The sequence below is a fragment of the Schistocerca cancellata genome, chromosome 8 (genome assembly GCF_023864275.1).
Source record: "Schistocerca cancellata isolate TAMUIC-IGC-003103 chromosome 8, iqSchCanc2.1, whole genome shotgun sequence".
In the NCBI taxonomy this organism is placed as follows: Eukaryota; Metazoa; Arthropoda; class Insecta; order Orthoptera; family Acrididae; genus Schistocerca; species Schistocerca cancellata.
In genome coordinates this window covers 559,881,466-559,907,593 of record NC_064633.1, presented here as the reverse complement: position 1 = coordinate 559,907,593, position 26,128 = coordinate 559,881,466, and the positions used below count along the sequence as shown (strand labels likewise).

General features: G+C 37.8%; 1 protein-coding gene across 11 annotated transcripts in view; it reads left to right on the top strand.

The window, feature by feature from the left end:
• LOC126095728 (anaphase-promoting complex subunit 4) overlaps window positions 1–26,128 on the top strand; it is a 135,818-nt gene that overhangs the window by 102,402 nt on the left and 7,288 nt on the right. For 10 of the 11 annotated variants that reach the window (XM_049910496.1, XM_049910491.1, XM_049910495.1 and 7 more), the window contains 2 exons: window positions 2,682–2,945; window positions 16,238–16,579. In XM_049910496.1, coding sequence (XP_049766453.1) covers window positions 2,682–2,945; window positions 16,238–16,579 — 606 coding nt within the window. The remainder of the gene's footprint in view (window positions 1–2,681; window positions 2,946–16,237; window positions 16,580–26,128) is intronic. The other variant, XM_049910498.1, reaches the window with a different exon arrangement.

Genomic DNA, 26,128 nt, shown 5'->3' with positions numbered 1-26,128 from the left:
ATTATGGAAGAATTAGACGATTCCAAATTTATATAACAATTTCGTAATACTACTTTTCGATCTCATGCTCGAGAAACTGGAGCGTATGAATGAAATGTGAAACTATTTTCTAACATAAAGCTTTTTGTTTGTTGTAGGAGTCATAGGCATTTTATGTTGGTCTTCGTGAACTATATTCTGTCGTGTTTTAAAAATGGCCATTTGTGCCAAAACAGTCTCGTTTATTTGGTGTGTCTTACAAAATTTCTGCCATATTAGAAAGTCCTATTTAGTTTTATTTAGCAGATAGTGACAAAATAGACGTAATCAGATCAAGAAACCACACCAGTTTTGGGTACTATTTGTATTAACAGCTTTCTCAGTATTAGATAACAACATTTCGATTTTTCATGTAGCAAAACGTTTGACAAACTTTGATGAGGTAATAGATTCTTTCGCAGAAAGGAAAGCACCCCATGTAAAGCTGTAGCAAGATTAGAGAGAAAAAATGCTAGGAGCTAAGGTTTGAAGAAATGTGTAATTTCTTGCTTATCTCTTGTCAGTATTGGTTTTATATATCCTATATTTAATTTTATGTCACACAAAACAGCAAGTTACTAACTAATAGACAATAAAGAGTTCAGATTTTGTGAAGAGTTCTTGTTCTCTCGATTACAAATAATCCCATCCGCTATTAATTGCAAGATTTTTTTTTAAGAGGGGCAGGCTGTCAAACCGGCCGATGGGAGCTGGAGAGACACCACAGGACATTTCAATTTCCACTCGCCTGAATATAGTTTGGACGTGCGGTAGAAAAATGCTTTATGAAGTGGCGTGGCACTGCACTTTGGCATACTTAAGACCAAATAATATGTCTTACATTTCCTTGGATACATATGTTTTATGTTTCAGACTTTACAGAAAGATGTGCGCTACAAGATGAACATATTTTGAAGATTCGATTTTTTTTAGTATTGACTCGGTTCACAAATGTAGATCCGGGGCTAATGCGCAGAGCAGTCTGAGTTACAGTGGGTAGTCTCCACATGACGCGTGTTTACATTTAGTGACTTTGCTGCTTCCCCTTCGTTTACTCTCACGTCAAATGAAAACAAAATGGATATCTGTGGCCGGGAACTATCACGTGAATTAAAACACACTCACATAATTATGGAAGGCTAAAATATGTCATTAGTTTCAGATTTTATTTTATTTCCACCTTTCTGACAGTCAAGCATTAATCGCCTTGTGGAACAATGAAGTTATTTTTGTCTGTTTGCTAAAGAAATTTGACTTTTGTTAACCTTTTCCGCAGAGGCAGTCAATGCATTTGAAACGAAATGTTTAATTCCACAGTACTGGCTAGTTTCAACTGTTCGCTGCATTTCAAGTGCACGTTTTCCTTTTTTAGCACATTTGGCATTATGTCATAATAAAGAACCAAACATGATATAATACAGTATTGGTGCTCCAAGAAAATTTACATCCTGAAAACCACACTGAAAAGTTTAATATCCGGTCGAGGTCTACTTCATTGGGAATCCGGACATATGAATGTGCACTTTTATGTATGCACTTTAAATGTGCACATTCCGATGCTCTTGCAGTATCCTCTGATGTCTTGTTTCTTTTATGCCATAATGTATGATCTTTCAATGTTTTACATGCGTACATACGGGCTTCCTACGTCGTGACAGCTACCCATGCGCGGTGTCGCCTGTTATCTGCGCTTTCTGGCAACTGCTAAAACGAACCTATTTCTAACAGGTCGCGGGAAAATATTCCGAATAGTGCTCTGAAAAGCGTTACTTTCAAAGTAAATATCCTTTTACGTAAGTTGAACTATGAATTTATTAAATCACAGGGCATTTGACTCTCATTTAAACTCTTTGATGATGAGCCATTTTAGAAGAATATCGAACCCTGAAGATCAGACATTTATGTCATTACTAAAAATTTTACTGGCACATTTGTGTGATATATTGTAAAGTGTAACGCGCGCAAAAAAGATCAACAGTATATGCGAAAGCTTAGCTTCTCTTGCTGCTTGACAACAATATTATATGTGAAAACTTTGCTTTTCTTGTAGCAACACTATGTATATTAATTGAAACTATTAACTTTCCCTGTTTGTGTGTTCGTACTACTTAACAGTGATGTTGCTGTTGGCTGACTACGTCACGTGTCCTATGCTCTGAATATCCGCTGTCATTGGCTAGCGAGATCACGTGACATGAGCTACGAATGGCCTACAAAAGATCAAAATGTCGATTTCAATGATTCGGAAGTAATATGCGGTGTTTGGTGGAATTCCAGTGTATACTTTCGTAATACGAAAATACACAGCGTATATGTTGCTGCACATCAAAGATGTTTCCAAAACCTGTCTTTTTTCCCTGAGTTTCGTTTTCTAAAGTGCCGGGAAATTGTACGCCCATGTATAAAACCATAACCATTCAAAGGATTGATAAGGAAAAATATAGTCACCCAGGAGAAAGTGTATTTTTAACCAGGAAATCCGGGAACTTTTTTTCCTTGTCCATGTATACACCCTGTATATTATTTTTAAGACACCTGCTTGCCATTATTATTTATTTTTGAATAATACTTACAGACAGTGCTTTGGTAAATCACTTATTGATATTTTATTACTGTGAAAAAATTATTGAACAGATTCTTTACAAAAATTTGTGACTTTACAGATTGTGTCCCACAATCGTACGTTTTCACTTGTCCAACAACATGCAGAGATGGTTAAAGTTCTGGGCACTGCATTTGGAGAGCCTGAGAAAACACTTACTACAGCCATGAAGTTGGCTCATTCAGTGTGTGGGCTGGATGTTTCTGGCAAGACAGCTGGTGCATCAGGTCTTCGAATTGCTCACACAACATTGCAAGATCCTGTAAAATTGCTTGTTGTGTTCACTGATTCACCACCACCAGCAACTGGCATTTATATGCTTCAGGTAAAAGGAAGAAGTAAACAGGAGAAAACAATAACAGTCATATTTGAAATAGGATTGCTGTTGTTATTGTTTCTACTGTGACCACCACCACCACTACTACTACTACTACTACTTCTCCTTCTCCTTCTCCTCCCTCCTCCCTACTTCTTCTTCTCCTTCTTCTCCTCCTCCTCCTTCTCCTCCCTTCTCTTCCTCCTCCTCCTCCTCCTCCTCCTCTTCCTCCTCCTCCTGCTCCTGAAACATTTCTGCTCATGCAGTTCATTCACAAAGCCTCTTCTAATCTTCTCTTTTCTCTCACAGTCCTACCATTCCACATTTTCTTCCATTAGTGGTCCTCACCAATTTACATTGTTCTTCACATAGTCTTGTTTGGGGTTTTCCAATTGGTCTACTTCCAGATTCTGTTCTTTTCCCATTTTTTTAACATGCCCACAGCATTTTAGCTGATTCATATCCATAGTTTTTTTTAAGGGGATTGATATGAAGCATGTTTCAAATTGTTTCATCTGTCCCTTGTTATCTTACTCAGGATCCTTTGTAGAAAGCACGTTTCTGTCATTTGTATTCTACTCAAATCTTTCTTTGCCCAAGCCTAACATTTTGATGGAAAGGTTAATATTGGTGGATATATGATTTGCATTCAATGAAATTTGCTTTGACAGGTAATTTCTAATTCCTAACTATGTGTGATCCACAATAATAATATGTAAAATACAGGAAAGACAATGGCTCACCTATAGCTGACTTGTGTGTGGCACATAGAAACAAGCAAAAGAAAACAGTACGCACACTAGCCCTTGAGCTCTTGCTCGTTCTCCAGCAAATATAATGAAAAGGATAGTTGCTACTCACCATATAGCGGAGATGCTGAATCGCAGAAAGGTGCAACAAAAAGACTGCTGGAAATTAGCTTTCGGCCAGCGAGGCCTTTGTCAAAAATAGACACTCCCCCCCCCCCCCCTCCCCCCCCCCCCCCACACACACACAGATGACCACAGTCTCCAGCAGCTGGTTCCAGCTGCCAGAGACAGTGGTCGTGTGTGTGTGTGTGTGTGTGTGTGTGTGTGTGTGTGTGTGAGAGAGAGAGAGAGAGAGAGAGAGAGAGAGAGAGAGAGAGAGATGTCTATTTTTGTCAAAGGCTTGTGGGTCAAAAGCTAACTTCCCGACAGTCTTTTTGTTGTGCCTTTCTGTGACTCAGAATCTCCGCTGTTTGGTGAGTAGCAACTACTATATAGTTACATTTCATCCTGGATTTTCCATTGTTTAAACGTACATACACCACAGACACGACCACACAGACACCAAAATGCACGCACTAGTTGCTGCTGTGTTGGTAACATCTTTTGTGTACGCCATATGTGTCGGAAAATGATCACAAAAAAATCTAGATCTGCCTTTGGTGTTTGTTGATTTTGAAAAGGCCTACAATTCTGTCCCAAGGAAGTTACTGTGAACAGCATTGGAAAATGTTGGAGCATTAATAGAGTTGGTGAATGATTGTATAACGGGCGATCAAAAAGTTTCCATTTGAGGGCATTACTGCAGTGTATATGCAATGTAAAGCAACTCCAATGTGGGTATTTAAGCAGTGGCATGTAGTTAAGGTGTTAGTGTGGCATTCGCGTCTTTCTGCCGTGCATTCAGTAAATGTAGAAACACAAATGATGGCAACATTATTACCAAATTCATACAAATAGAATCAGTTATTCATTCTTGGCTGCCACAGGAAGAACACCAGTAGACATCCATTGTAGAGTGAAGAATGTGTGTGGGGCAGCATTATGTTGTAAACCATTGTTGTGGAGTGGTGCTTTTAAGTTCTGTGCTGGTTGCAGTTTGACCCAAGACGTGGTCAGTCTGCAAGGGCGGCCTTGTCCATTATGGACAAGTGGGAGACATTTGAGCAGCCACCCTATAGTCCTGATCTATCTCATGCAATTATCACACCTTCGGTCCATAAAAAAGGCCTTGAAAAGTCATTTCCTGTCAGACAAGGATGTGTAGTAGGCAGTTACTAACTTCTTCATTCAGCAGGATGTGGTGTTTTACCAAAAATTTATCTACAACCTGTTGCATCAGTGGGATGATAGCCTCAATGCCCGCTGTGATTTTGCCTGATTGGAATACCAATTCTGGACTTTAGAGCCTTTGAGTGGAAACTTTTTGATACTTACTTCTACCACCAGTGCGAGGCAGTTATGAAGTATGGTGGTAAGATGTCAGAAAGTTTTAAAACAAGTAAGGTTAAAACAAGTATGTTTTATGGCATCAACCTTATTTAGGTTGTATTTAGAAGTTGGTCTTACTTGCTGAAATAGACAGATCAAATGTTCAGATATGGCAGTATGGCACCAACCTTGACCCTCTTTACTGTTTGCTGACAATCAAGTAGTTATGGCTCTGGATGAGGATGATGCCATGTATCAGATGAGAAAGTTAGTAGGTGCTTATAAACAATGAAACTAACAGTCAGTATGGATAAAACAGAATATCTTGTTGATGGAAGTGGGGAAGGTGAGCATTTGAATTTTGAATTTGGCTGGATAAGAAATGTGGAAGTGTTCAAGTATTTGGCCAGTGTTATCAGTTAGTGACTGATAACACCGGCCAATGGGAAGTGGACATATCCCACATGATAAGTCAAACTTGGGTAGGTATCACACCATTAAATGGTATCTTTTGAAGTCTGCACATATCCATATGAACAAAGAACATAGTGTGATGTGTTGTGGTTGAAAGCATTCCGACATATGGCTTAGAGTGTTGGACATTGGCAAGAGACGAAGAGGGAAAACTGAACCTGCCAAAATGGGTAGGTTGTGGTGGAGCATGAGAGTAACCTGCCCGAATCAGCTGAGGAATGAGTAAAAGGTTGAGAAACTAAATATCTCGAACACAACACAACACACCACATCACACAAAACAAAACAAATGTTCTAGGTGAAAAGAGGACATCTGTCTGTGCTGCAGCTGGCCAACTCCTAACCACCTCTCCTTCATGGGCGGGGTCAACTTTGTGTTTTTAAATCGGAACCTCTCATTTTTGTTCCATATTTGGATTCTCTGTCAAAAAGTATGTACAGTTTACTTGAACCATTGTTTTCCATTTATAGTATATGGCACTGTAATCAACAAATATAAAATTTGCCTGCTTTTGCAATTAATAACTGACACATTTGATTCTACATTTCTTTTATGATGTAATTGTGGTAAACTTTTGTGTTCTATTGGTTGGTATTTATGTTCAAAATTTACATTAGTGTTGAAAATTTGATTGTACAGGGCAATATGGTCAGCTATTTCAGTGTCTGGTTAGAGACTATGTTTAGCTATGTACTGCGGCTCAAGTTTAAAAGAATAGTTAACAATTCACCAGATAGATATGCACCCAGTAGAACAGTACATAATGACAGGGAACCTCCATGATATACTATAAAGAAACACATATTACTGTATAATAAGTGTAAAACATAGCATAGAGCTATAGATAGAGAGGTGCTGAATGAAATATGTTTGGCTGTTAAGACAGCAGTGTGTGATGCTTTCAATAACTACCATAACAGAATATTGTCAAATAATATTTCACAAAACCCCCAAAAATTCTGATCGTATGTATGCACCAAAATTAGTGTTCAGTCCCTAGCAAATGAAATGGGAATGAAAATTGACAGTAGCAGCTGAGTTAGCCCCTCCTCTAACCATAATATATCATAGATCCCTCAAACAAAAAACAGTGCCCAGTCCTTCGAAAAATATAGGTCACACCTGTCTTCCATAGATCCCTCAAACAAAAAACAGTGCCCAGTCCTCGGAAAAAGATAGATCACACCTGTCTTTGGAAAGGTTAGTAGAAGTGGTACACAAAACTACCATCCAACATCTTTGACATCAGTTTGTTGTAGAATCGTAGAACATATTCTGAGCTCATATGTAACAAGATATCATGAACAAAATGACCTCCTCAGTGCCAAACAGCATTAATTCCAGAAACATCGATCAAATGAAAATAACTCGCACTTTTCTCACATGACATACTGAAAGCTTCATATCAAGGCAGTCAGGTAGCTGCAGTATTTCTTTATTTCCAAAAAGCATTGGACTCAGTGCCACACCTAAGGTAATTGTCAAAAGTACAATCATGTGGGGTATCAAGTGAAATTGGTGACTGGATTGTGGACCTTTCGGTAAGCGAGACGCAGAATATTATCGTGGATGGAGAGTCATCGTCAGATCTAGAAGTAATTTCAGGTGTGACCGAGGAAACTGTGTTGGGACCCTTGTTGGTCATGTTATTCAGGGTGTTTCAAAAAGAACACACTATATGATCAAAATTATTCATACACCCCGAAAAGCATACGTTTTTCATATTAGGTGCATTGTGCTGCCACCTAATGCCAGGTACTCCACATCAGCAACCTCAGTTGTCATTAAACATGATGAGATTGCAGAATGGGAAGCTCGCGGACTTCGAACATGATCATGTGATTGGGTGTCACTTGTGTCATACGTCTGTATGTGAGATTTTCACACTCCTAAACATCCCTAGGTCCACTGTTTCTGATGTGATAGTGAAGTGGAAACGTGAAGGGACAGGTACAGCACAAAAGCATACAGGCCAACCTCGTCTGATGACCGACAGAGACCACCGCCAGTTGAAGAGGGTTGTAATGTATAATAGGCAAACATCTATCCAGACCATCACATAGAACTTCCCAACTGCATCACAATCCACAGCAAGTACTATGGCAGTTAGGCGGGAGGTGAGAAAACTTGGATTTCATGGTTGAGCGGCTGCTCATAAGCTACACATCACGCCGGCAAATGCCAAATGACGCCTCGCTTGGTGTAAGGAGCATAAATATTGGATGATTGAACAGTGGAAAAACGTTGTGTGGTGTGGTGAATCATGGTACACAATGTGGTGAAACGATGGCAGGGTGTGGGTATGGCGAATGCCCGGTGAATACCATCTACCAGTGTGTGTAGTGACAACAGTAAAATTCAAAGGTGGTGGTGTTATGGTGTGGTCGTGTTTTTCATGGAGGGGGCCTGCACCCCTTGTTGTTTTGCATGGCACTATCACAGCACAGACCTGCATTGATGTTTTTAGCACCTTCTTGCTTCCCACTGTTGAAGAGCAATTTGGGGATGGCGATTGCATCTTTCAACACGACCAAGCACTTGTTCATAATACACGGCCTTTGGCGGAATGGTTACACGACAATAACATCCCTGTAATGGACCATGTGACTCCTTATTGTATAGGTGATGATTCCTCTGCTGCTCTGGCTGCAAGAAAGGTGCAGATGTTGATTATCACTAGCCTGATGAAATCATGACATAGGATTCCATGGTTTGTTTAAAAAAAGCACGTATTTATTGTCAGAACTTGAAAACGACTACTCTCCACTGTGGCCAAAACTCAAGTGGCCGAAATCCTGTTATGATTTTCACTTAGATGAGTCTATAATGTCATAGCACTTCACATTGAATCGTTGAAAGGTTGTAACTTTTGAGTATTGGTTTGTTTTACTTTCTTTTGTGGACCACTTTAAGGCTACTCACAGTTATGTCCCACATTGTCCATCTCCACTTAGCTGACCTCCCTTAATAGGGATAATGTTTATCTAGTGGGAGAGTTTTACAGGATCTGTCAGAGTAATACTACACAGGTATGGACAGGTCCAAAAAGGATCCTGTAACTAAAAATAAATTCAGTAAACTTGTAATACAAATGCATTAACATATTGGATGTAAAATGTCTTATCGCAAACTATAACACTTACACCAAGGAAAGACAAAAAATTAAATTGTTTCTAAAAGTAAAGCTACAGTCAGTCTGCTACAGCCTGGGTTCATATTCACAGTAAAAGTGCAGGGGTAGAATCATGGTTGTTTGGAAGTTTTAGGATAATATGTATATATCAAAATTAGAAAAATATTACTACCTACGATTTGCAGTGGTTGAGAAACAAATATACAGTAATTCATGTTAATTACGTAAAACGATTCCCTCCTTGTTTAGTTGGATATTTCAACAACTTTGGTGTGTAGTAATTAAGACTCTGCCTTTAAGATTAAAAAATATTTTAAAAAAACTGTTAATTGTTGTGAGACAGATTTAGTGCTGATTAGTGGTTTATATTTTAAATGATGTCTCAACGAGTGTGGTGTGAGAATGTTACACAAGCTAAAATTACACACATTATCAAATATTATTCAAATTACATAAATATATAGAAATATCAAGAACTAACATGATGATACACAAAGAAAATTCATTGCAAACACTTCATACAGCAAATACATTTAAAAGAAATAATAAACATTTTCAAGGACACAAAACTGTATCATAAAATCAGTCAATTTTTAAACACAACATTTCATAATTTCCAGTGAAAAACTTTTGTTGAGTCACCTTTTAACTCTCTCGGAATAGTCTTTCCCCTTTTTTTATATATAATTTCAGTGAAACACTATTCCTTAGCCCGAGAACTTTCCTGGATTTAGGATACACCAACCTGTATGCATTAGGGTGTGGATTCTCCACAATCTCGAATGGGTCCATGTAGATACCAAAGAATGTCTTTATTTCAGAAGTTAACATTTTTTATTTCTTATGTGATTTTACTAAAACATAATCTCCAGCTTGGTTGCTTTGATCTTGCTATCATGTCGTCTTTTTCTAATTTCCTCCTCTTTTATCATGGTTTCTTTGACTGTGGCTTCACATTCACACATAGTCATCATTGTGAATGGTGGGAATTCTACGAGTTTAGTGATAATGTCTGGTTTTAGATGAAACATAATTTCGTAAGGTGAAAATCCTGTGGAAGTGTGTTGCAAGCTGTTCATGACATCTACAAACTCTAGTACAGGGTCGTAACATACAGGATGTTTATGACTGCAATATGTACGACGTAAGCAACCAATCTCGTGCATATACCTCTCAGCTGGGTTTGATGACGGATTATATAAAGATATTTGAACATGTTTGATTCCCGATTTATCGACAAAGGCTTTGCAAACTTTTGATAAAAACTGCGAACCACTATCCGACAGATCGCTTTTGGTTTCCTGATGTTTAAGAAATAGTCTTTTTCAACTTTTGTAACTATCTCTTTACCTATGGATTTTCTGACAGCCCCTTGCAGGTCAGGGGGTTAGAATAGGCTTGAGTGTCCATCGTGCATTGAGATCTTTAGCCCACTTTCTAGCGGCTATTAATATAAACTAGACTATGTAATGGTCTCTCCAATAGCTGAGCCGAGGTGCAGCGATCGATAATTTGGACAAAATAATACTTTGTAATACATATATTCTTTTTGAAACACCCTGTATATTAATGACTTAACAGACAATGTTAATAGTAACCTCAGACTTTTGACAGATGATGCAGTTATCTACGATGAAGTACTGTCTGAGAGATAAGATCTTGATAAGTTTTCAGAGTTGTGCAAAGATGGTGATTTGCTTGTTCAGAAATGTAAAACTGTACACTTCACAAAGTGAAAAAACATAGTAGCTTATGACTATAATATCAATGAGTCACTGTTGGAATCAGCTAACTCATACAAATACCTAAGTGTAACACTTTGTAGGGATATGAAATGGAATATCGCATAGGCTCAGTTGTGGGTAAATAAGTTGGTAGTCTTCAGTTTATTGGTAAAATACTGGAAAAGCAATCAGTCTACAAAGTAGTTTGCTTGCAAATCACTCATACAACCAGTTCTAGAATATTGCTCAAGTGCATGGGACCTTTACCGAATAGGATTAATGTGGGATACTGAACATATAAAGAGAAGGACAGCATGAATGTTCATAAGTTTGTTTGCTCCATGGGAAAGTGTGACAGAGATACTGAAGGAAATGCATTGGAGTACTCTTGAAGATAGACGTAAACTATCTCAAGAAAATCTGCTAACAAAGTTTCAAGAACTGGCTTTAAAACATGCCTATAGGAATATACTGCAACCCCCAGCATAACGCTTACATAGGGATTGTAAGGATTAAGTTAGAGCAATTATAACATGCACAGAGGCATTCGTTCTCCCCGCACTCCATATATAACTATCATTTCATAAACTTTTTACTTTATTACAGTGGCTGTGTTTCGCATTCCGCCGATAGCTGTGTAGCGGCCACTGTGGTGGTTGGAGGGAAACACACACCAAAATCAGCCACCATGATGGCGGGTTTTGAGGGCAGTGACTGGAAGAAGTAGAATCTACTAGATTCTGAGGTATTACTGTGGATAATGAGCTTAAATGGAAACAATATATTTATTCTGCCTATAAGAAACTCATCTCTGCCATACTCATAATGAGGCAGCTATCACAGTATGCAGACAAACAACGTCTGTGCATAGTGTACCATGGACTCTTCCTCATACGAGCAGTATGGAGTGATAGTGTTGGGAACTCAAACATTTAAGGAAAAAAGGGTGTTCACAATACAAAAAAAGCAATCATAATCATATTAAGAAGAAAGACTTCTGAAACATTTAGAAACCCCTTCAAAAGACTAGGCATTTTAGCTTTTACATCCTTGTAAATATATAAAACAAAAGATAGTGTAGAGTGGACTACAGATTCTTGTGTACACACACATAACACACAAAGGGAGAATGACATATAAGCACACGCCACTGACTGAGAATGCACAAAAAAGGATCCCAGTAGTCAGGAATCATATTACTAAGGAGTTTGCCTAAAAAGCTGTGCGACAATGTACATGACACTAAATTTTGAAAGAACCTAAAAGACTATCTAGTGGAAAAGGAATTTTATAGCATTGAAGAATAAGTTTGGATGTACGTGGACTGTTCAAAAAGTTCTGGAAATTTGTCCACAAAATTTTCTACACTTACCCTTTACTTATGTACATGGTTTCCTTCCAAATATTCTCCTTCACAATTGATATGCTGCTCCCAATGCCATTTCTGGCAATGCCATTTCTGGGGGCAGTCTTGGTACTCTCTTGCTGCATTGCATCAAGTGCTAGCTGCGAATTTTCTTTTATCTCATCTATTGTCACAAATTTTCATCCTCTCAACGCTGTTTTCAACTTTGGAAATGAATGTGTGTGTGTGTGTGTGTGTGTGTGTGTGTGTGTGTGTGTGTGTGTTTATATATCTATATATAAAAGCGCTGGCAGGTCGATAGACACACAAACAAACACAAACATACACACAAAATTCAAGCTTTCGCAACAAACGGTTGCTTCGTCAGGAAAGAGGGAAGGAGAGGGAAAGACGAAAGGATGTGGGTTTTAAGGGAGAGGGTAAGGAGTCATTCCAATCCCGGGAGCGGAAAGATTTACCTTAGGGGGAAAAAGGACAGGTATACACTCGCACACACACACACACATCCATCCGCATATACACAGACACAAGCAGACATTTGTAAAGGGGGGAAAAGGTAAAATATAGCCAAAGCCATGGAAAGGAGTGGTTATTCAGAAGAGGATTAGCAGGATAGAAATTTGTGACAGCTGAGAACAGGCAACTGCTGGTCAATGGAAACGCCTGCTAAGTAAGGTAAGTAACTCAAGCTGGATATCTATTTACAAAATACCATATCAGCAATAGTCAGACTAATATTGATAGACAGAAAGAAAGATGAAACTAACTTCCAGAACATACTAAGTAAGTTGAATGTCAAGAGAAGAAGAGAAACAGGATTTAGGAGAGGTAACTGAAAGATTAGGTGGAAGATGATAAATCAATGAAAGAAGGAAAAACCCTGCAATTCAAGAGAGGAGAGAGATAAAATGTAGTCAGTATGGGAAAGCAATAGTAGATTAACATCCAAAATCTTAGTTCTAAAGTACTGTTACTAATGAGAAGCTGGGGATAAGTGGTACAATGATGTGTGCTGGAAATGACAGAAATCACAGACCCAAGACAAAAACACTGCACACAAATATTGTGAAAATGGAGGAAACAGATAAAATAAACAAACAAAATCAACAAAACTATTGAAAAGGTATACAGAAAGAAATGAAGTGGTAATCAATAGCCACTAGTATACTATTTGAAACGTACTATAAAAATTTTGCTGACCTTTTTTTCTGACCTATAAATGAAGGATTTGAGTATACAGATTATCACAATAATAAGATCCTTATACTAAATGGCAAAAGCCATGGGATAGAGATCGGCATGTGTACAGATGGCAGCAGTATCACATACACAATGTATAAAAGGGAAGTACGTCGGTGGAACTGTCATTTATACTCAGGCGATTTATATGAAAAGATTTCTGGAGTGATATGGCTTCACGACAAGAATTAACAGACTTCGAACGCAGAATCGTAGCTGGAGTTGGATGCAAGAGATATTCCAATTCAGAAATCATTAGAGAATTCAGTATTCAGAGATCCAGAGTGTTAACAGTGTGTCGAGAATACCAAATTTCAGTTCTTATCTGTCACCATGGACAGTGCTGTGGCCGATGGCCTTCACTTGACAACAAAGAGCAGTGGTGTTTGCGTAGAGTTGTCAATACTAACAGACAAGCAACTTTGCATGAAATAACTGCAGAAATCAATGTGAGATACTCGATGAACATATCCTGCAGTGTCTCTCCTAGGCCGGTGTCCATATTGACTGGAAAACCATGGCCAGGTCAGATGAGTTCCAATTTTAATTGGTAAGAATTGATGGTAGGGCCCAAGTGAGGTGGAGATCACACAAAGCCTTGGACCCAAGTTGTCAACAAGGCACTGTGCGAGCTGGTGGTGGCTCCAAATGGTGTGGCCTGTGTTTATACGGAATGGACTGGGTCCTCTGGTCCAACTGAACTGATCATTGACTGGAAATGGTTCTGTCCGGCTACTTGGAGACCATTTGCAGTCATTCATGGACTTTATGTTCCCAAACAACAACAGAATGTTTATGGATGACAACACACTATGTCACCGGACCACGATTGTTCTCTCTTGGTTTGAAGAACATTCTGGACAAATTGAGATAATGGTTTGGCCACCCACATCGCTCAGCAGGAATGCCATCATGCATTTATGGGATATGATCGAGATATCAGTTTGTGCACAAAATCCTGCACTGGCAACAGTTTCACGATTATGGATGACTATGGAATCAGCATGGCTCAATATTTCTGCAGTGGACTTCCAACAACTTGTGTCAATGCCACGTCGAGTTGCTGCATTATGCTGGGCAAAAAGTGATCCGACATGATATTAGGAGGTATCCCATGATATTTGTCACCTTAGTGTACTATTTACACCGTACTATAAAATATTCTGCTGACTTGTCTTCTTATTTTATATAAGTGAATTATATACTTTCCCATAATTCTCTCAATAAACTGACATTGACTATTCACCCCCCCCCACCCCCCACAACAATTCTTACATGCTTGTTCCATTTCATATCACTTTGCAATGTTAGAGCCAGATATTTAAATGACATGAAGGTGTCAAGTAGGACACTACCTATGTTGTATCCGAACATTGCAGGTTTGTTTTTCCTACTCATCGGCATTAACTTGCGTTTTTCTGCACTTAAAGCTAGCTGCCATTCACCACACCGACTAGAAATTTCGTCTAAGTCTTCTTGTACCTTCCTGCAGCGACTCAACTTTGACATCTACCTGAACACCACAGTATTGTCAGCAAACAAATACCCCCGGCTGCTCATACTGTCTGCCAGATCATTTATGTCTATACTAAATAATAGCAGTCATATCTGACCCTTGTCTCTGAGAAAAGATCAAGCTGATTTTCACATGGACAATTCTTCCCAAAACCAAGCTGATTTGTGGACATAAGCTTTTCGGTCTCAAGATGATTTATTATATTCAAACTCAGAATATGTTCAAGGATTCTGCAGCAAACCAATGTTAGGGATATTGGTCTGTAATTTTGCAAGACGGTTCTTTTGCTCTTCTCATACACAAGAGTCACCTGCACTTTTTTCGGTCGCTTGGAACTATGCATTGGGTGAGAGATTCACAATAAATACAAGGTAGATAAGGGGCCAATTTCTACAGTACTCTTTGTAAAACCAAATTGAGATTCCATCCAGACATTGTGACTTATTTATTTTCAGCTCTTTCAGTTGTTTCTCCTACAGGGATGCTTACTACTATGTCATCTATACAGAAGTCTGTCTGATGGTCAAACACTGGTATGTTTGTATGATTCTCGTGTGTGAATGATTTCTTAAGTGCGAAATTTAAAACTTCAGCCCTTATTTTGCTACCGTCAGCTGCCACATTGACTGGTCGACAAGTGGCTGGATGGGAGGAATGCAATTGCTTAGCAATTTTACATAGGACCAGAATTTGTTTGTATTCTATGTCAAATCTTTTGCTAAGGTGTGATGCTGGTAGTTGTGGTATGCTTCACACATATATCTTTCCAAAAATGCATGAATCTCCACAAACTTCGCCTGCCATCATTTGCATGTTCTCTTTTGAACTGAGAGTGCAACAGCCTCTGCCTCATCAGCATTTCCCAAATTTTGTTGTTAAACAATAGGAGGTCTTTTCCGTCCCTAATTCGCTTACTAGGTACATAGTTCTCCAGACCATGATTTACAATCTACTTAAACTTGGTCCATAATTTTTCTGTGTCCATCTGAGTGATGTCAGTTTACTATCTGAGTGAGATGCTAACAAATGCTTATCTACTCTGGCTAGAAAAAACACTCTTCTAGCTTTCTTGATTGATTTATTAACTTTCATAACCATAGTTGCTATAATGACATCATGATCACTAATCCCCATCTCTATACTGATGTTGTCGATAAGTCCTAGCCTGTGTTTAGCTACAAGGTTTAACCATTCCTGCCAAACTATCTGCTCAAAGCAGTTTTCAGGAAATGTGTTCAAAAGTACTCCGCATGTCTGTGTCTGTCTGTACTCCCTGCACTGAGTAACATGGCAGTTATTACTTTTCTCTTACAAGTCCATACATGTATAAATATATAGACACCACTTATCATAAAAATAGTCTCATTATTTTCACAAAATGCACCTGTATTCTTTCTATGTGCACTTGACACTACTTCATTAATTCTTTTCACAACATAGTCCTGCACTATTCCTTATCAAGAGACTTTAAAGTTATTTGCTTCTCTTAATCCAAGAAAACTGTATCATTTTTACACACTCATCCACCATCTAAATTTTAGACCACCATCCGTATGGAAAAGACATAGGTATATGTTACAAATTTCTGAAAATCTTGTCATTTAGAAAATTATGATGTTTAAAATAACAAAGCTATAACTTATATATACATTCTTCCTGTTTGTTTTGTAGGTACCAACGGCAAATATGAACTTAGAGCCATCACAGTGTGTGAAACTTAATTTCCAAAAGCCTGGTGAAGGAACACTGCTTGTACTTGATGTGCAGTTCTATCTGCCAGAGACATTGTCAGTGTTGTTAAAGCGCGGTAATGGGGAGGCAGCATATGCTCAAGTTCCCTCGAGAATCGCTTCAGGATCAGCTCTGCAGCTGACAGACCAGGAAAATCGTGCAGGGTCTCGGGTGCTTGATGCTGTTCCCACAGTTGAGGTTGTTGCCCTTCTTGAGGCAGGCGCCCTTCGTGATCTCGAGAATATGGCAGCACTGAGTTTTGCAGTATCTGGCTCACGCAAGGTATTACATATGTCTCTTTCTGTGAAAATAAGCAATTTGGTTATTCATTTTTATGCAACAAAGTAATAGAATTTTAGTCATGATCTTCCACTTCAAAATATTGTTTGTATTATGCATGAGACACTATAAAACTGCTTATATCTCACTAGGTAACTTCTTGGTGATAATCCCACAATTAAGTAATAATATGTAACCTTGTTTAAGAATATCTAAAATTAACTTTTGCAATTAAGCGAAAAATCTAGAGATATTCTTGAGCTCCATACCTACCACTTCCGTAGACATGGTTAGACTACTTTCAGTGTATACAGAGGCATTCTTCCTGCACTCCAGACATGACTGTAATGGGAAGACATGTGATACCATACTCACTACCTTCTGGCATGGACATCACAGTGGTTTGCAGAGTACGTATGTAGATAGTTTTTGTTCCTTAGCTCTGGCATTAGCTCATTTGTGATATTAAATATGACTTTTCGTGTAGAAAATGAAGAAATGCAAAAGAGATGTACAGCAGATGAAGATCACTTTTACATCCTTGTACATATACAAAACAAAAGATAGTGTAGAGTGGACTACAGATGCAAGTGTACACACACATAACACACAGAGGAAGAATGACATATGAAGCATAGTGTTTGACAGAAGTAATTATTTTGATATGACTGCTCTGGCTACAACATATATGTCACTGTGCTTTTATATACATTTGAACATCATAAAAACATCAGCCAACATTTACTCTTGCAAAACACAGATTATCATCATCATCAACAACAACAACAGCAACAACAGAATTATCAATAAGGTTTAGATTTCTTGAGATTGTTTTGTCTTCTGATGACTTTACTAGATGGTAAATGGCAGCACCATATGCAAATAATGTAAGAGGGCTACTCAGATTTTCTCCGAAATCGCTTATATAGATGAGGAATTGCAGATGGCCTACAGTGCTTTCTTTGATGATGACAGATCTCAGTTCTGTTTTACTCAATAATTTTCTGTCAATTACTGTGTAGTGTGACCTTTCTGACAGGAAACCTGCTCGGCTTATCCAATGCCAAATTGATTATGCTGAAAAACACTCACAGTAAGAGATCCTTATGCTAAGGCAAACTTATCTCTCATTACTGATCAGACAAAATTATCGCTTAAAAAAACTATTATCTCATTGTATTCCATCAAATTGCTTGAGATTCCACCCTGAAAGGCGATATACATACAACAATGGCTTATTCTTTCCACACATTACTCCAGGCAACTATGTTTAAAGTTGTAATTCCTCGCTGCTAGAAAAGGCTCTACCATGACACACTTCTGTCAGTAGATAGTTATCTCAATATACTGACTGCACTGAACACAAACACTTCTACTATACCACTATTAATGTTAAGACCACATATTCAAGATGGTTCTTACTACATATTGCCCATGATGATGCACCAAATTATACAAATTTCACACATGAGCTGATTACTTCAGATGTTAATTATCCTCCACATATGCTGACACCTTTCATTTTCTGTTTACCTTACCTCTTTGACAGAAATTCGTTAGCCGTGACACCAATTTACTTTCTTCCATCCTCTTACTCCCTTACTTATCACTAACCTAACATAAATAGATAATACTGGAGAAACCTTTTCTAAAATATTTCTATACTTAAGTATCCTGCTGTACAAAATCACATGAAAGTAGAAGATACAATGTTTCATATTCACTTATAAACTACAGATAGGATAGGAGAAGAGTTTGACTGCCACATAATGAATCCAACACAGAATGTCGAACCCCTACTTGCTTGTAGGTCTTACGTCTGTTTCAATGCATATTATAATAAGTTCCTCCTCTCTTTTTACAGGATAAACATTGCTACCCACACCATCATTCAACATCTCACTAGAATTAGAATTTACACATGTCTTAGTACTATAATTTACATTACCCTTACCTGTGATTACAGCACATTTATATACAAGTGGCTCATCATCACTACCTGCTCTAGTGCAAGCCAAAACTAGAGCATTATCTAGTTTAAATGGTTTGATCCAGAATTAAAATCATCTCCTCCATTTCTTTTACTTGAATTTCTCCTACAATTTCCGTGTCCATTCTGATTATCCTCCACCCAACCATTCCTTGAATTTCTACTGTAATTAGTCCTGTTCATCCTGTTTACGTGAAATTCTCTCCCTCATTGATAATTGTCATCAAAATTCTTCCTACGATCTTCAACTAAGGGCTTCACCCTCTCCACTTTATCAACATAATTCAAAAGATCACTAATGTTACACCGGGCAGGTACAAGCAGTTTGCTAATTTTCTGAGGCAACTTAGTTTCTAAACCCATTATTATTGATTCTCTACCTAGCTCTTTCTCCAAATATTTCAGTTTGTTTATCGAAAGCTGACAGAAACCTTTCACGGTACCCTTCCTAGAATCAAATCTCTCTCCTCCCCAAAATTCACTTAGAATTCTCTGCTACTTATCTTTGGACCAATATTCATCTAAAAATGCTTTCTCAAAGGTTTGCCATGAAGTACAGCTATAGCTACCTCAGCTGCCCATTCATAAGTGTTCCCTTTCAAAAAAACCTCTCACAAATGACATTTTCTCCTTGTCATTCCATGTTTCTGGCAAATCATGAAATTTCATAATGAAATCCATTGGATGCAACTCCCCATGTGGTTCAAAATTATTAAATTTCTTACTACTAACAAATGAAGGACTGTTTGGGACACTACATATTCTATGATTTAGATTTTGTACCTCTTCCATCTTTTTCTCTATTTCAGCCAATTTTAATCTACATTTTTATTTACTTTTTCCAGTTTTTCCTTTACCACTACTGCACACTTGCTTTCTACCTCTGTTTCAAAATTATTTTTAATCTGACTCATTTGGTTCTCCAGTTTAACCTTATTTTCAGCACAAAATTTCCTGGCAGCTTTTACTTCATCTTTACACGTTTCTCCGAAGTCTCCACCTTCCTACTGTAATCATCACAACGTTTCTTCCTCTCTTCTACACATTTACTATACATCAGTGTTAATTTCTCGTTAGTGTTATGTACTACTTTCTTTATCTTTTCATCACAGTCTTTAGCTACCATCTCATCGTTGTTATTTAATTCTGAAAGATTAGAGCTGAGTACCTTAATCACCTTTTTAATTTCTTTCTGTAGTTCATCCTTTAAGCTAACTATGTCAGTTCTGATGCTATCAGTTTTCTTTCACACTATTTTCCACCCTACTAATGTCTTATTTCGTACTACTAATGTCTTCTTTCACACTTATATTACTCAAACTACTCATAATTTGCCTTAACATCACTTCCACTTTTCCATCTGCCATGAACTTTTGCCCTTGCTGACTTTTGCTACCAGATTCCTCCTCCTTAGCCATAACGATTTCATCCACTTCAGTACTGTTTTCGTCCATTTCGCTCACCTCATCCATACACTGAAGATAACACTTTTATCATTTCATCTGCAATAGGACTTTCATCCCCATCATTCAAAGTTACATTCATGTCTGATTTGTAACCACTATTGTCTACAGAACCAGTCACACATTGTCCCTTGTCTCCCATCACACTGTCTTGTTCGTTAAGGCACTCATTATGTATCGCTTAATATAAAACAGCTTTTGCTGTGAAATTACCTTATTCTTATTCACTTGCCTGCTGCTGCTGCTGCTGCAGTTGTCATCTTGATTCATCGTCTGCACAGCTAAACCCATGCACTGATTGGCTGTTGCACTTCCTTCGTTTGTTCTTGAGTTCTTTATTCAAAGTTTGCAAGTCCAAGTTTATTGTGCCCACATACAATATTCCTCACCCACAAGGGCACCATATGTGACGTTTACTTGCTTTGTTTCTTTGTTGATGGTACTTGGTGTCGATGTACTGCGTTGTTATACTGGCTGAAAAATGGGGGGGAGGGGGGGGGAGTTCAACATTGACTACTTTAAATGATGTATCTGACAGTTGCACAGTTGTGTTTCATAGTTTTTACTTTCACTTTTCACAACCCCCCCAATATACACAGTTAATATGGCCAGTGCACTACTGGTTAACTTTCGAGAAGCCTTATTAATAGTTTGCAGGCATACGCCAACATACCAATACAACATCTACGAGCAGTATAAACCTGACCACACAATTCACAGTTCTTGCAGAGTAAACTAGTATGTATTGAACAGACGTTGTCATTGTTTTAATACACGGCCTAATTGTGTTACACTTATTTCACAGATGCATTGTTGTTGATCTAACCAGTATGGGTTTCTTGTCTGAAAATTGGCCCTGGACTCACTGTCTCGGCACCAGAAATTGGGCCCTTATATATCACCACAATAAAATGTACTGAAATTACACATTGTTTGATGTTTAACCCTTTGAATGCCAAGGTAACGATCTATCGTCACATCCTACTGATGCTAATACTGTCAGGGTGCCAATTCATCAGTACTCTGCTTCATCTTGTTTAGCTTACAGAATTGTACGCTAGATGGTGTTGGCGTGCTGATTACAAATGCTCTTTGCCTCGAGCTACGTGTAGGTCGATAGCTATCAACAATTGAGCATCGTTTCGGTGAAATATTAGCGTTCGATTATTCCGCTTTTGCATTGTTTATTTATTGATGTCTTGTTTCGCAGTACATGATTACATTCTGTTATTGCATTCTACGTTCTTGTCTTAGCACAGTACTGTTATTTATCATTGTTTCTGTATGTTTTTCTTCACATTAACAGTTTACAGTTTGTTTATTTTCTCCACTTTTTGTGACAAATGCGACTACACCAGCCACAACAGAGGACTTACCAACGAAGAAATTTGTGAACTTTTAGAATGTACTAGTGATACAGTGTTTTAGCGAAAGTAGCAACAGTTCAGAAAGTGACAGTGATGTACTTGACGATATTGTGAACGAAAGTGAAGACGAAATGGAAGATGTACAGTACACTGAAGTAATTGCACCTGAAACACTACAGCCATTACCACATCCATTTCAAGAGCTTCCAGGACCAAAACATATGCCGCCAGCAGGATCTACTGTGATAGAATATTTCAATCTGTTTTTTACTGCAACGTTGCTGCAGCTTATTGTAACTGAAACAAATTGCTCAGCTAAACAGTTTATAACTAAACATGCTACATTGTCCAAACCATATAAGAAATGGAAGAATGTGACAAGTACCGAGGTAAGAGGTTTTATTGCTTGCTTAATAAATATGGGACTCAATAAAAGGCCCACATACTGGAGCACAAAACCGTCATAGGCATTTCCATGGTTTGGTAAAATGTTTTCTGCCCACCGATTTAGGCATGTTATGAAAGTCTTTCATCTTGCGGATAGTGAGAAATGTCCAGTACCAGGCCATCCTGTTTATGACCCATGTATCAGATACCAGCCATTGATAGATCATACTAACACACTTCCCTGTTACATTATTTGCCGAACAACCACCACCATCGCTGGGGAATCAAATTCTGGATGCTCTGTGACTCTCTAACACACTATTGTCTTGGTTTTATACTTACAGAGATGCCAAAAGCCAAGAGATAAGGCTGAGATTGCAAGACATGGCTTAGGTTACTGTGCTGTCCAGAAGTTACTGCGTTTGGGCAATTATTTGAACAAGGAACATCATATCTTTGTGGACAACTTTTTCATGTCGGTACCACTTGTAAAAAGTCTTTATAAATTAGGTACATGCATTACTGGCACTGTAAGAAAAAACGTGAAATATTTGCCAGAGCAATTTAGAAAGAAATTTGGAATTGAGGAAAAGATGTATTGTAAGTTAGGTCCGGTATTGGAGCATGTGCGTGCCAAGAGAAAAAAATCCCAGCATACCCCTGTTCTCTTATTGTCAAGTAAAGTTGGTGCTGGTGACATTGAAGTCCAAAATAAAAATAAAACAGTGAAAAAACCAGAAATAATACACCAGTATATGGGTGGAATAGACACAGCCGACATGATGCTGTATGCATATTTGGATGAGAGGCGAATTCTTCATTACTGGAAGAAGGTAGCTTTTAACATAATATCAGGAATGGTGCTGAACTCTTACATATTATACAAAGAGCATAATAAAGGAAGGAAAGTTGTTTCCAGATATGTATATACTGTAATTGAAGCCTTCTCAGATGAATGGCTGCAAGAAAAAAATGCAACTGATGATCCTCGTGGTTCTCCGGATTTGAGAAAACTTCCAGAGAAGAGAGTCAAGATGCTGTGTGTGTACTAGTGATGGAAGGAAAAGAAGGTCAAGAACTTTTAATAGATACAATAAGGGGTTGCATGGTGAATGTTTTCCTAAACACAAATGCTAAGTCATACTGTTGACATGGAAATTCTGTAATGTTCTCTTCAAATAAATAATTATTATCTTCCTAAATAATAACACAAATTTCATATCCCTCATGTCATTTTACTCAGAAATATGTGTAGATTCTATGGACTGTAGTTATCCTTGTTAAATTGAAGCACAGTGTTGGATATATGGAATCAAAGTCAAATTTATAATATTATATCACAATCAAATTCATTTGAAACATTATGATAATCTGTGTAAGCCATAATATTCTACATACTTTTATGGATAAGTGGTAATTTTTTTCATATTTTTAAAGTGAATACTGTTTGATATATGGCAATTTAAATAGAATGTAGCATAACTGTATAAATACGCATGACATTTTTAGCACACACCACTCCAAATCGGCAGACTGCTAAAGGGTTAATTTACAGACATTACAATTAAAACATACCTCATTCAGTTAACTGCATATATCAAAAAATTGTTTCTTTTTAACAGTTTCTTCTTGCACAAGAGCTAGGCCGAATTATTTGTTTAATGATGAAATTAACGGATATGGTTATGCAAACAATAGTTTGGACAAAACTGGTAATTACTTTGGAATAATTAAGGGCTGGCTTCGCTAACATGTTTTTGAATAGAGCCAAATAAATACTTAAAGAATGCTATTTAGTTGTTCCTCATCCAAATGTTTGTAATTAGTACAGAATTTATATTTGTTTATAGGTTAACAATAGAATTTAAGTTACGAAACAATTACTGATTTCACCCTATAACAAAAGATGTTAACTAGTAACAGTCAAAATAAATTATAAAATCAATTACATACATAAAACTAAGCACAAAATTAGACCCAGTGTTATATTCTTTAAAACTGAGGGCCAACCTTTCTCTTTTATGAAAATGCAGATTATACTCATGTATGTTAAATTAATTAAAAATGAATGTTAAGAAGGCAGATGGCAAAACAAGAGGGGAAGTAAAAATACCCCAGCTTGCTTTGTCACACATTTATGATAACTTTACAGCTCTGTAATTCAGAGGGGAAGTAAAAATACCCCAGCTTGCTTTGTCACACATTTATGATAACTTTACAGCTCTGTAATTCAGAAATGAGGTGACATTAATCACTAAAAGTTCATATGTTTAATTCTGTACCAACAGTACACCTGTGCCATACCAACAGTACACTGTACCAAATTTTAAGTAAATCTGAGATGGTGAGGTAGAAAATGGTCTTTTTCTGTGTTGATCTGACATGGAATGACCCTTTTGGCCAAAGCCTTCTTCAGCAAAGAAAGCACACACACAAGCAAGCACACCTCACACACACACCTGATGTCTTACACCCACAGTTCCGACTGGAAATCCAAAAGCTATAATGTGTAACAGTGTTTTCATTATGCTTGCCTGCAACTCAGTGAGCCATCTTTACATTGTATAGCAAACTACTCTTTTCCTAATATTGCCCAAAACATATAATGTTTACTAGTGATGCATTAAGGACTCAAACTGAACCAAACCTGACACAGAACAGATTACAATCACACAAGCCTGCAACTGGTTGAAAGTAGTTTATCTTAAGCTCACCATGGCTCGTATTACAAAATTTCAGACAGATAAAACTGATCTGCTGCTATTGTAAGTAAAAGATTATGTGTGAAATTCCTTGTAGTCCCATGGAGTAAGAAGGTAAAATGGGGTGTGCAGTAGATAACAAGTGTTTCAGTTTGGCATGTTTTACGCTCACAAGGGAAATACCTTGCTAGTGCCCTTTAACAGGTGATCTTTTTGCAAATGCGGCCAGATATATTGATCACCATACTAAAATAAAAAATGCTGAATGTATGATTTGAACAGCCATTGAATGCAAGGCTTCCACATAGGTATGACCCACTTTGTAGGTTGTTATAATTAGGAGGGGCCTCCCAACTTTTGAGCCTTGATTCTGCTAGTCCTTGTCTTCTACTTAACTGTACATCCTGTGTAGTTCTCTGCTCTTGTTCCCATCCCTTTTCGATATGATTTACACACATCCTTCTTTCCCTCACTTATGTTATTGTATAAGCGCATGTACGTACCTTGCAACTGTCTCAGGCTCCATTCACATTTTGTCCCCATTGCACATTGTTCTCATAGCAATTTCCTTACATCTGCTCCCAAGCCCTTTATAGCACCACTGTGTGCATCCTTCATGACACAAAATTCAAAGTACTGTTGATTGGGCTCATAAAAGTAGAAACAACTATCCTAGGTTTTGGAAATGTTAGTGTCTTCCTCAGGGAGGAAAAAAGTTAGGAATTGGGGGAGTTTAAGGAGGAGAGGGGCAGGTCACTCAAATTTCAGATTGAGAGAGACCCGCCTGCTGTCAAGACGAGGGCAGACTAATGAAGAGGGATGTATCAGATGATTGAGAGATCGAAGATAGTACACTGGCAAGCACTGTGCCAGCTTCTGTCCACATATTTTGGGAGAGGGTAGACTGCGTAAGAGGAAGATAAATGGGAAGTGAAATGAATAGTGCATTTAAAAGAAGTAGGAGGAAAATGTAGAAAAACAAAGATAGAGAGGTAACAAAATGATGTGCTTGTTCTGGTCTTCAGTCCAAGACTATCCTGTGCAAGCCTCTTAATCTCCAAATAAGTACTGCAACCTGCAACCTTTTGATCCTGATTACTATATTCATCTCTTGATCTCCTCCTACAATTTTTACTCCCCACACTTCCCTAAATTGGTGATCCTGTGAGGTCTCAAAATGTGTCCTGTCAACCAATCCCTTCTTTTAGTGAAGTTATCTCACAGTTATCTTTTCTCCCCATTTCTGTTGAGAACCACCTCATTGGCTATATGTTCTATCTATCTAATCCTCAGCAATATTCTGTAGCATCACAATTCAAAAACTTTTATTCTCTTCTTGTCTGAACTGTTTATTGTACATGTTTCGCTTCCATACACTACACTCTTAGATAAATACTTTAAGGAAAAAACTCCCTAACACTTGGACCTATATTCCATGATAACAAATTTCATTTCTTCAGAAAGCTTTACTTGCCGTTGCCAATCTACATTTTATATCCTGTCTTCTTTGATCTACTTTGGCCATCATCAGTTATTTTACTGCCTGAATAGCAAAACTCACCTACTACTTTTAGTGACTCGTTTCCTAATCTAATTTTGTCAGCATCGTCTGTTTTAAATCAATCACATTCCTTTACTTTTGT